At 47.9% G+C, this 12,339-nt stretch overlaps 1 protein-coding gene and 1 non-coding gene across 35 annotated transcripts in view; one reads left to right on the top strand and one right to left on the bottom strand.

Moving 5' to 3' along the window:
• The window catches only part of CLASP1 (cytoplasmic linker associated protein 1), a 173,836-nt gene that overhangs the window by 120,888 nt on the left and 40,609 nt on the right, over positions 1–12,339 (bottom strand). For all 34 annotated transcript variants that reach the window (XM_039554510.1, XM_039554511.1, XM_039554523.1 and 31 more), the window contains exons 3-8: positions 5,690–5,768; positions 5,346–5,449; positions 4,782–4,873; positions 4,620–4,695; positions 1,895–1,992; positions 551–618 (exon numbers count right to left, since the gene is read on the bottom strand). In XM_039554510.1, coding sequence (XP_039410444.1) covers positions 551–618; positions 1,895–1,992; positions 4,620–4,695; positions 4,782–4,873; positions 5,346–5,449; positions 5,690–5,768 — 517 coding nt within the window. The remainder of the gene's footprint in view (positions 1–550; positions 619–1,894; positions 1,993–4,619; positions 4,696–4,781; positions 4,874–5,345; positions 5,450–5,689; positions 5,769–12,339) is intronic.
• On the top strand, positions 7,558–7,674 carry LOC120410346. Its single transcript, XR_005602428.1, has one exon. It is a non-coding gene; the product is annotated as a U4atac minor spliceosomal RNA (small nuclear RNA).

Raw genomic sequence — 12,339 nt, 5'->3', positions numbered from 1 at the left:
GTTATTACAGTAAGCAAAATACTAGTGTCAGACAAGACAGACAGAATTAAGGCTCTGATAAGGGTCTTTGGCTATCAGTCCTAAACATACAAAATATGCAAACTTAGGAACTGCAAAATACAAACAATGTGAGCTTTAAACAGAGCACTGCTGCATTATTGTGTACAATCTGTGCCTTTTAGGGCATTAAGCTGAAAAGGCAATTCTTCTCTGAAATTACTATTCTATTTACCTTACGAACAATTTACATGCACATGGACTCAAGAACAGGAGATGCATTTCCCTAATGTAACTCAAGAGGAAAAGAAGACGGCTATAGCACCACCTTCTCTTCTCAAAACATATGCTTCCTTCTCCTTCTGATACTACAAAAATACAGGAGATAAATTCAATGTCCCATTTTATTTGTTGCAAAAGCACTGTGCTTATTTCTGAACAGTCACCATACTTGTTTTCCCTAACAGAATGCTTGCTATATATCCATTTGAATGCCTCATCAATTGAAAATTGCTAAAAGCACCAAAAAGAGAATATAAGTACTTCTACTCACCAACTGATGTCTGGACCATGTTTCCAGATTTTTGGACCTCATCGAATTTTGTAAAAATTACATTCAACCTGTTTGAAAGTTAAAGAAATACACAATGAACAACTGAATTTAAATTTAAGAAATATTAGAATCATAAAATCACTATGGTTGGAAAAGACCTCTAAGACCATCGAGTCCAACCTTTAACCCAGCACCACCACGTTCACTATGAAACCATGTCCTTAAGTGCCACATCCACACAGCTTTTGAACACTTCCAGGGATGGTGATTCCACCACTTCCCTGGGCAGCCATCTTCTAACATCTCATGATGTTATAGAACAAATTTGGCTTCGCTCAGGTCATTTGGAGCACTGTCAAAAATGTCAGCAGAAAGTGTCAATGCATGGAACTTATTTTAAAATTAAAAACCCCCAACATCAACACACAACAGCTGATAGGAAAACCTGAGATATAACTGAAACTACTACACTACTGAAGATGTGATATGGCTAATTGTAGATGCATTTCCAGTTTATCACCACTCTGCCTATCTTAACTATTTGCAGAAATACCACAAAACACACCCCTAAAAACCAACTCGACACAGCATTTGTCTGTGGCCCTGACACCTTCCTATTTTTCACTGGAGAACAGGAAGCAACAGTGCTGCCTCCACCTGCATGCAGCCCACCTCCAAAACCACCTCTTCCCTCTGAGCACTGACAAGCTGCCATCTACTCCATCCTCAGGTCTAACCATGCTCTGCCCTGAACACTGGAGGCAAGATGCAGAGCAGCTTTCTTAACACACCTAAAATGGCAGAAGCAAAGGGACGTGGCTTTGGTTTTGACATAGGTTTTGTTGCTTTTAGTTTGAGGCTTGGGGGTTTTTTTGTTGTTTTTTTGTGGGATTTTTTTGGTTGGTTGGTTGGTTTTTGAGTCTTTTTTTTTGGGGGGGGCTGCCTTTTTAACATAAAATCTTAAAACTGATTATTTTTTCTGTGGGTTTTTGTTCTTTATGACAGCCTAAGTTGCATAAACAGAGGCTACTCTGAAGTGTCTCCTCTCTATATATGCAGAGCATACAGGCATACAGGAAAAATATTAATTCACTTAATCTTAAATCAGTTAACTAAACATCTGTAGTAATTTTAGTGGTTTTCCAAGATGCTGTGGCATATTTGGGCAAAGATACAGCATCTGCATTAAGTAAAACTGAGTGTTTATCAGATTAAAAAATAAAAAAATCAAACAACAATCCCAGGAAAAGGTTCAATCATGCAGTTCCTGAAGTCTTCTGAAGGAAGGAAGGGAATAAAGAGCAGCCCAAAAATAGTGAAGACCTAAGGACATTCTCAACTTACCGAGACTGGGGTAATCCTTTTTTACTGAGATCAGCCCTTACACGTTCACCAACATGTCTGTAAATTTCCACAAGGCTGTTTATTGCTGCATCTCGAACCTGGATGTGAGAGATGAGAGAAATCAAACATCTTTACAATTTAAATTAATCAATCCCTAATATGTCCTACCTTAGACAACTAAATTTGCATATTTCTCAGCAACAACAGTTGCCCCTATACACATTACCACACACTTCATGAAGGAGCTTCCAACCCTGCCCTTCACATGTTAACAGTATCAGCAGGTTAATTGAATTGAAAAGGCAGTGAAGGTGTAAGACAAAAGGTTTCATACAGAAGGAGCTTGGCTGCCTTTGCCAAACTCCTCCCATTGTGTACAACAGGTACATTTACTGGATGAAAAAAGGATAGAGACGCAAAGAGACCTTATATTACTGGGATAGTATAAAATTAACTGATTTTTAATGCTGTCTTTAAAAACTTACATTTCTGTGTTGATAGCAAAACAGGGAGGAAGGGAGGAGTAATCAATCACCTGAGTCACCATGAATTTTGCATGTTTTCCAAACTGATTTGCGAGAAATTGCTGAGCACATCCTTCCCTCCAGACCAGACAAGAGACCTAAATCCGATTAAAGTGTCACCTCTCTGTACTTAAACCCCTCCTCCACTAGAAACAGCAGGCAGAGAAGGTAAACAAACTATCTGCTCTGCCTACAGAAACACCTACAGAGCTGTGCACTACAGCTTCTCAGAAGATGGCCCAGCAGCTACCCCCACACAGCCCCCAGGACTAGACATGGAATATCCTGAGGACACAAGCTAGAAGTGCCTGTAGGTGGGAGTCAAAGGGCAGGCACACATCCCCTGCCTCCTAGCCAAAGAAAACCCCAACACTTGACTCACACCCATGTCACCCCGTTCTCCTGCTCCACAGCCTTCCCACTCAGCAGGCCACTGCCAGCCTCCAAACCCCTCCTCCCCTCACGCCAGCCCTTCCCCGGCGCTCCTGCCTCTCCTCTCCCTGCCCATCAGCCCCATTTGCTACCAACACTGCAGTCTATGGGGACTCTGGTGCCCCAAATTTCTGAGTACATGGACGCCAACCCAGACTGTGCAGAGCAAGGATTGCCTCTGTGTGTACAGTTAAGCACAGGCACATCTGCAGGACTGTGTAAATCCCATACTGGGCAAGGCAAGGAGCCCCTACCATCATACTTGGTTTAGTCTACCACAGCAGTAAAAAAGCTTTAGTAATTTTATTTTTGAGAAAATGACCAGAGTTTAAGTACTGTTGTCACACAAGATGCACAGCAGGTTACTCAATCGCATCAGCTGAAAGCAACAAAAGCACTATTTCTGAAAAGGCTCTAATGCCACAGCTTCTACATCCACAACAAAAGAAAAAAAACTAGACTTGACCTGGAACTGTTCCTCGATTCTCTCTCCAAGAGAGGGCAGCAGTGACCGAGCCCAGCAAGCCTCCCAGTGCTCAGGAGGCACCAGCAGCACAGCAGCAGCTCCAGGGGAGCCCAGGACCAGCCCCTGCCCCAGGGCAGGCACTGTTTTACCCAGAGCTACTGTCACAGGGATTTGTGTCTGACCAATTCAGGCACAGGCTTTCTGGGGACGAGGGAGCAGACCCAGGAGAAAGGGAAAGAGATCAGCCTTGTTTCCCTCTGCAGTTGGATACAGGAGAACGAGCTGTGCCACGCACAAGGAAGAGGCAGCGCTCAGGGAAACTGTCTCAATGCCCTCCCCAACTTTCCAATTCATTCAACAGCTCACCTATGGCAGGACCAAGGCACCTGTCAGACAAAGTCCAAGCTGTAAACCCAGGATTTCCTTGGAAAGTAACAGCTTGCTTAGTCCCAGCTCAGAACTACAGGGGACCCTAAACATTAAACTTCCTCAGACACTTCTTGGAGTAACTGGCCCAAGCAGCAAGGGAAGGCTGCTTTACTCTCAGTCCTCTTAGCAAGGGGAGACCCTGACAGCCATGGAAATATGGCCAACTCCCCAGAGCCAACATAAACCCATTCCCCAGCTGGACACCCCACACCTCCTTCCAGCTGAACACCCTCTCCAGACCTGGATCACGTATGTGTCACACATATGTGTCACAGCATTATTCAAAAACTGCTACCACACATTACACATGAGTTTGAACCCTATTTCCCACCTCCCTCTTCTCGCTAACCCCACATACTTGCATCTAAATTCAAACAAGACAAAAAGCACTTAGGAGCAACACGTTTTATTCCACTTGTATTTTCATTTGCATTCAATCGCTGATTGAAGGTCCTGGTACAGATTGTCTTCACCCCCTATTCAAAACCTCCTTGTACATCTTCTGGCAGTGCACATGGCCTGGCTGTCTGACTGGTTCCATTTTCCCTCCCTGCCCAGACTGGTTTTCCTCTCTCTGAAGCCCAGAGAGATCCCTGCAGCCTCCCTGTATTCAGGCTCCAAGGCACAGGAGATCCCTTCCCTCGATGGTTTCCCTCTTCTGTTCATCTCACCTGAAGATTCATATTGTGCTGCTGAACCCTTGGAGTAACTGATATGCTGGTTTGGACATACTTCAAATTATACCTCTCCAAAACCAACCAAGGGTTCTGCGTGCACAGCATTGTTCAGAGCTCACCACCAGCAGCACAATTAGCTCATTCACCAACAAGGCAACCAGCACCACCTTTAGACATGACTCACAGCAAAAGCTCACCTGGCTGTTTGGATCTCCAAGTAAGTTACATATATGTGGCACTATCTTACTCAGTGTTAAACTCTGAGCTCCAGATCTGGGAATAAAGAACAAAAAGCACCATTATGAATCACAGACCAGGCTCACGTACACGACACAGGTTTGCAGAAAGTTTTGACTTACGCATTGAGTGTTGCAATAAGGCAGAGGCAAATCCCTTCTCTTGTCCGAAAATTCTTGTGTTTGAATCCTCCTAGCATCCTGTCCCACACATACTGTGGAAGACAGAAAACAGAAAAAAGGAGATGGGGTAAGAAGCAGATTCTGTCCTCCAGCAGACATACACAACACCACCCCTGAGCTCAAATATAAGCTTTACACCCATCCAAGCAGAACAGGACAAGAAGTAGCAAGATACTTCTAGATCAAATTCTTTGTTTTGTGCTGACTTCACAGTAACTCCCCACTGCCTAAAACAATACTCATACTTACAGAAAGCAAGTACCTTCCAAAGACCTGGGACAATAACTCTGACATGTACCCATCCCATCCTTGAGAAATCCACTGACATACTCCCATGTTATCCTGCCAGGCAACAGCCTTGCCAAGTGAAGCAAATATCTTATAACAAGGTGTAGGGAGATGAAGCGATTTCAGACAGAAAAATGGCAGACAAAACCTGACAGAAAAAGGTTTCCTTTTTTTACACAGCCAGTCATTCACGCTGTGGAGGGCTGTTGAACATACCTGAGGGTTAGCAGCTTGTTCCATGATTTTCAGCAGCAAGGTTTGATCCTGCTCCCTCACTGAGTCCTTAGAATCTCCCAGCCTATCAAGCAAACTTGGCAGCACTAAGGAAAGAAAACAGGAACATTCAAATCCCTCAGAAAAAACTGTAACAGTGGCAGAGCCCCTCTGCTCTCCCCCTTCCTCCCTGCCAACGGAGGCACCGGCCCTGCTGCCCTTCAGCAGAGCCTGAAAAACCACCAAGAGCCTCCCAAGTGGTCTCCTGGGGAGAAGACAGCTTTGTGTCCAGCAGCCAGAGCAGGTGCTGGCAGAGTGATGGTGACATTCACACAGAGACCCCTCACCTGTGCCAATCTGGGCCTTGAAGCGATCTTGCAAGCGGGACACCAGTGCTGAGATGATGTCAATGCCCAGGAGAACCACCTGCAAGCACAGGACAGACAATGAATTAGAGTGCACTGCAACTGTAATTGCTGCTCAGTGCTACATTCATATGCATAGATGTGCAAGGTATACAAACGATGTGCATAAACCATTTCAGTGTTTGCTGCAACTAGCAATTCTAATTAATTGCAATTATTACACTTACAATTAGAAAATGGCATGCACTAAGCATTGCTTAATTATTTACTGGCAGAAATTAAACCAAGCACTTTTATGACGTAACTGGAATTCAAAGACACCTGGTTTGAGAAGCTTCATGACAGGCTGCAGATCAGAAAACCCACTCTGATTAACTATGCTTATTTACTGGAAAAAGATACATCACATACTAAATGTGCTGTGTAACCTGTATATGAAACACTTGCCAAGACTCTACAGACCATGATCGTGCTGGTATGAGACATTTCTCCCTAAGTTTTTGGATAAACACCAAGGTTAATCACACTCGGAAGCATTAGGGACAGCCAGGCTTCTGAGGCAGTGCTACTGGGGCTGTTCCAACACAGACCAGCTCCTTGTACATCCACACAAGCGTACACAGAGATATATCAATACTCCCTGTACATCCACACGAGTGTACAGATATATACACATAGAGACATATATTCCCTGTACATACACATACAACCACAGCAGTGGTCCTGGCCCCAAGCCTGCCAGAGCTCAAGGAGTGTTTGGACAAGGCTCTCAGGAACATATGGGATTGTTGGGGTTGTTCTGTGCAAGAGCCAGGAATTGCAGTTGATGGTCCTTCTGAGTCACTTCCAACCCAGGATATTCTATAATACTGTCATACATACATGTATTTATACTCCCTGTACGTACACACAAGTGTGTATGCGCACACGTGTATATATATATCTCTATATTCGCTGTACACACAGAGCTGTGTGCACAGGCGCCCATCCGTGCTCCCTGTCCCCGCACACGCAGGAGCACAGACACCCGCACACGCAGGGAGCACAGACACCCGCACACGCAGGGAGCACAGACACCCGCACACACAGGGAACACAGACACCCGCACGGAGCACAGACACCCGCACGGAGCACAGACACCCGCACGGAGCACAGACACCCGCACCCGCAGGGAGCACAGACACCCGCACACGCAGGAGCACAGACACCCGCACGGAGCACAGACACCCGCACGGAGCACAGACACCCGCACACGCAGGGAGCACAGACACCCGCAGGGAGCACAGACACCCGCACACGCAGGGAGCACAGACACCCGCACACGCAGGAGCACAGACACCCGCACACGCAGGAGCACAGACACCCGCACACGCAGGGAGCACAGACACCCGCACACGCAGGGAGCACAGACACCCGCAGGGAGCACAGACACCCGCACACGCAGGGAGCACAGACACCCGCACGGAGCACAGACACCCGCACCCGCAGGGAGCACAGACACCCGCACACGCGCGTTATCTGCGCGCTCCCCGGAGCGCCGCCGGGGCCGTGCCCCGCAGTGCCGCGGCCGCTCGGCAGAGGGCGCGCTCCGTCGCGGCGGCCGCCACGCGGCGGCCCGGCCCCCTATGCAAATCAGCGCCGGTTGGCGCGGAGCACTCTGGGTAGCGCCGCCGCCGCCGCCAAAAGGGCTCAAAGCGGGGCCGGAGCCTCCCGGACGCGCCGGGCCCAGCGCGGTGCGCGCCCCCGAGCCGGGCGTCGGGCCGCGGGCGGGCCGGGGGCGCGCCGCCCCTCGCCGGGACCTCGGGCGCGGTTCGCGTTCCCCTACGGGCGGCGCGCCCCAGTGGCCGCCAACCGTCCTTATCTGGGGGTTGCGCGGCTGCTCAATGAGCGTATGGCGAGAGCAGCCCTGCTGACGCCTTGAACAACACAGCAGCGCCCGCTCCGTGCGCGGCGCAATTTTTGGAACCTCGCACCGCGGCGTGTGCGCGGCGCGTCTTCAACAACGCTCGCCCTGAGCCCAGCCGGGCACTCTGACGGCTCTTTCCGGGACCCGTGCGGTGCTGCTGTCTCTCGGCACCGCCCGCCGACACAGCTCCCGTTCCCACTTCCCCCTCCTTCAACGAGCGCTGCATCCAACAGAGCCCGTCCGGGGCACCCGCTGTGCCGCCCTCCGCTTAACCTCTCACGTTACTCCCGCACTAGCGGTCAGTCCAACAACCTTCAGCTTGTCACATGGATTCACTCCGAATTCGGCTCCATAGCACCCAGGGAACTACGCGTGGTGTACAGGGAAAACGGCCTGCTACTCCACGTCAAGTCTCCTGTGAAAAAAACCTTCCTAAATAAATGCCCCTGGATCCTAACTTCTCCCAACATAACAACTTCACCTGCTCCACAGAGCTCCTGCATTCTTCTCCCCTCACAGTAACAGACCCTTCAACACTGTCAATTTTTTATTCAACGTCATTTATTCATACACCAAAGGAGAATTTTCCTCGTGCTTTTATTAAGCCGTGTTTCATTTTCACAGTCATCTTGCACACTGGATTTAATCTACCATTGACAAATGCTCAGCCAGCTGCCCTAAGCCCTATCGCTGCCTGCGTCTGCCAGCTCACTGGGAGCCTCCCGGCTGGGGTCCGGCAGCAGAGCCCCAGCAAGAGGGTGGGCGCCAGATCCTCATCAATTGGGAGATGCTTTTAGGGAAAGTCAATGGGACTCTGAGTGCCAGTCACCATTCACAGCTGTCTGATCAGAGTCCCATCACGGCAGCATCCTGCACAGAGATAAGTGTGCTGCCTGCAATTACAGAGATGTGCCCCGGGGATAAATTCGATCCCGGGAGAGGAAGGAATCCATCTCTTCTTCAAACTGCCCGCAAGCCAGGAAGAGTGAGGGGAACTCATCGCTCAAACATGAAAGGAAACACATGCACAATGCAAACATACCCTGCAGCTCACTCAGGATTAAAGCCAGGAGGATGAGCTAAGCCTTGCACGACTTTTTGCTGTTGTCCTTATAAAAATGGAGAGTTAATTAGCACAATGATTACAGTGGTGCTTGGACAGCTATTGAGGGAACAGCAGCTGGGGTGAGCAACTATGCTGGATTCATTCATTTATTCCCAACTATGCTGGATTCATTTATCAACCCCAATGTGACACCTGCCTCAGAAGGTCAGAGGTAGAAAGCAGAAATCATGTATGGATTGACAGAGTCAACAGATCCGCTACAGACAGGTAACAGACAAACGAGGGCATGGCTGGCAAACAAACAAAGAATTAATTGAATTCCAGCCCTGGCTGCATTGGACTGCCTGTACTGAAGAGCCCACCCGTTCACTGCTGAAACAGTTACTGAAGCTCTGCCTGAATTAACACACACCAAGGTCCGCGAGGAACCTCAGGAACAGGGAGACTGTCACACAGGGAGCAGTGATGGGCCCTGTCAGCAGCCCACCCCTCTGCTGTGATCCCGAAGCAGGCCTCTCCCCCCAGGGAAGCCAGCTGGTGGGCATAGCTCCACACCAAGGCACAGGAAGGGCAGCTCTTCATCCAAAATTCCAGATAATGCTGCAGTGCTGATAACTACAGAGCTATTCCAGGCCTTACATCACCACAGATCTTTTAGCCTCCTATTTACACAGGCCCCCAAAAGAGGGATCTCAGAATGAGAAAGAGAATGACAGCCCTCAGCCTGAGGCTCTGCCTCTTTGCTCATTTGACTCCTGAGGTTCCCCAAGACAGTCAATAAAGCAAGTTGGGCCACCCAGTATTCAGCTCATTTGGCATCTGCTGCTGCTTTGTCTTGTCTCAGAGTACTTTCTGTAGGTGACAAGGGCTGTCAGCAAACCCTTCTCCTGCCTCTCTCCAACTGCCAGGTCATCACTCCCAGTAAAGAAGTCTCTTGTTAGTTCCCAGGATGCAACACAGCCTTTCCCAATACAGACAGTACTTTTTTCAGAGGTCAACAAAAACAACTCAAAGCATCTGTCCTTTTATATCTGGGTGGAGTTGAAAGACCTGCAGGCAGCTTCCCATATCATAGAGCAGACAGCCCACCATCATCTGCTCCGGCAGTATGTGGTCACCAAGCATGGCAGACAAGTAAGTCCATCCATTTTAAAACAAGACACACCTAAACACACTCCCATAAAAAGGGTAAAGAAGCAGCACAATCCAGCAGCAGCTGATTCAGCACAAAGTGACCACAAGTGAATCACAGCCTCAGGCTACCCTGACAGCCTGGACGAACGGGGTGGGGGAGAGACGAGCCCTTCCCTGCACTCACCACACCATGACACAGCAGGGATGTGGTGGCTGCTGCATGAACCTTCATCCCCCATCTTGCAGGGAAACAGCAGTGAGCAGTACATCCCCACAGAGTCACTGCACTCTGCTGGCCTGCTGCTGAACCTTCCACACCTGGCAGCTTGGGACCTAAACGGGAATGCTGGAGAGAGCTTCTACACCAGCTGTGACACCAGCTTGCTTCATGCTGTTTCAACATGCTCACTACCACTGGTGACACAGCTTAGCTATTTCACTTTGAAGTCTGTCTGAGAGGTTTTTCTTGGAGAAGGGATGGGAAATGGAAGACAAGACTTCAACATGAATAAAAAGAATCGTAGGAGTATTCAACCAGTTTTTTTTTTTGAACACTTGCTTAATCTTTTGGATTCATAAGCAAAAACATGGAGAAGTGCTTGCATACTTTGAGTAAATTTAATGTACCTTTGAAAAAAGGAGAACACTTCAGATTACACACTGAGAAGCTCGAGGCAAGCACTGATGGCTCACATCACTGCTGGTCTGATCAGTGCTGATCAGTCAAAGAGGGATCAGTTCTAATTCCTTGTGACATGAAACATCCACCACAACTGAACTGGGCACTCAAGACCAAGCTGAAGTTAGATGATACTGGCAAATTTAGTTTTGAAGTCAGGTATTTTGGGTCAGCAAGCAGTAACCAAAGTCCTGGCAGAGAGAGAAACATGGAGTCAGCTTCTGAAATGCTGACTGCTGTATCCCCCCTGTACACTACTATAACCACACCCACCCTGGAAGAGACAATCTCCTTCTGCCATTCCAAGAGTTAACATTCCATGTTCCAAGGCAGGATCACATCTGCACTGGAAGCATGAGTCCATCTCCCCAGCCCAACAATCCTTACACAGATGGTAAGGTTTTTTTGTACAACACAATTTGCAAAACCAACACCAGCAAACAAAAAGGCAGCAACAGTAGCACAACTGGTTTTACTGGCATGACTACAAGCTGTGGTGAAAGAGCTGAATGGGGGAAAACTTTAAATATATATTCTTGGGTTCTTTCTCTAGATTGATGAGATGCCTCCCATTCTGTCACAGGCACCACCTTTAAAATCCTCAAATTCCCTAATGGAATTACGTGAACCGAAACACCTGATGAAACCACTAGCACTTGTAAAATAAGCAAAAACCTGGTTATTTAAAGTTCTTCTTCATTTACAAGCCTGGTAACAGATGAGCAACTTGAGCAACTCAGTAAAAAATGCATAGTTCTACAGTGAAATAAATTCCAGGAGAACTAAGGTCATTTAAATGTTGGGAGATATTAAGAAAAGGTTGTCAGAAATGATCACTACAGGGCTGTATTTTTACTGCTACTGTAAGGACACAAGGGCACCTTTCCTGTGCAAAAGCAAAACATTCCAATAACTATCTTCTGGATCCAGAAAAACACCAACAAAAGCCCCTCCGTTGTCTCTTAAACTAAAAGCTAGAGATTTGGTAGAACCCATGAGAAATTCAAAGCAATTTAAGGAAATGCACCACAGAGCAAAAAGTTATCACTACAAAAATTCCACAAAGACTAATAGGATGATGCTTAAAAGAACACGATCACCCTAAAATGCGGTCATCTGCTTGCAGAAGAGCTGACAAGTATGTCCCAGGTGAAAGAGCTGGACCAAGTCAGCCCTCAGCCACACTGCTCCCTACTCTGCCTCTGCTCAGGGAAATTGAAGGGGGGAGTTCCAAAGAATAGTAGTTCACCCTGTTTTGCAAAGATTCTGAACTGGTCCTTGAGTGGTTGCATATGATGAGAAGAGCAACAGCCACTGGGCTCTCTCCAAAGGACATGGAGGGAAGCACAAGTTGCAGAGTCACTGCTGTGGAGTACAGGAGGCTCTTCTGCCGTGAGCAAGGTCAAAGCTCCAGACAGCACAGCAGGTAAATCACCACTGACACAAACTACAGTCTGCTCAGTCTCCAGGGAAGGAGCACTCATGGTAATACAACAGGAGACTTTGCAGTTGAAAGCAGAGTTACAACTTACTTCACACTTTCACATCTCAATTACCCCAAACACTGCTGGAAAAACAGCAGCAGCAGCATTATTTCAGAAAGGTGGTCCTGCTTACGCAGCACCTTACAGCTATGGATACCTGCATGGCAGCACTCTATGCTTAGTGTCTTCACGTGAAACAACATCAAAACAAAACACCTGCACTACCAACTGCTATTGCCTCTGGTTCCTCACCACAAAGCAGTTAACTGTCTTAGTCACAAACATTGCCACTATTCCGTACATTTCCATTGCCCCCAGCTGAGCACTTACACTTATAGCCAGGTCCTCAGCCAGGAAGGAAAA

Source organism: Corvus cornix, chromosome 7 (genome assembly GCF_000738735.6).
Source record: "Corvus cornix cornix isolate S_Up_H32 chromosome 7, ASM73873v5, whole genome shotgun sequence".
In the NCBI taxonomy this organism is placed as follows: Eukaryota; Metazoa; Chordata; class Aves; order Passeriformes; family Corvidae; genus Corvus; species Corvus cornix.
The sequence above is the reverse complement of the archived record's forward strand: the minus strand, read 5'-3'. Positions and strand labels throughout refer to the sequence as shown.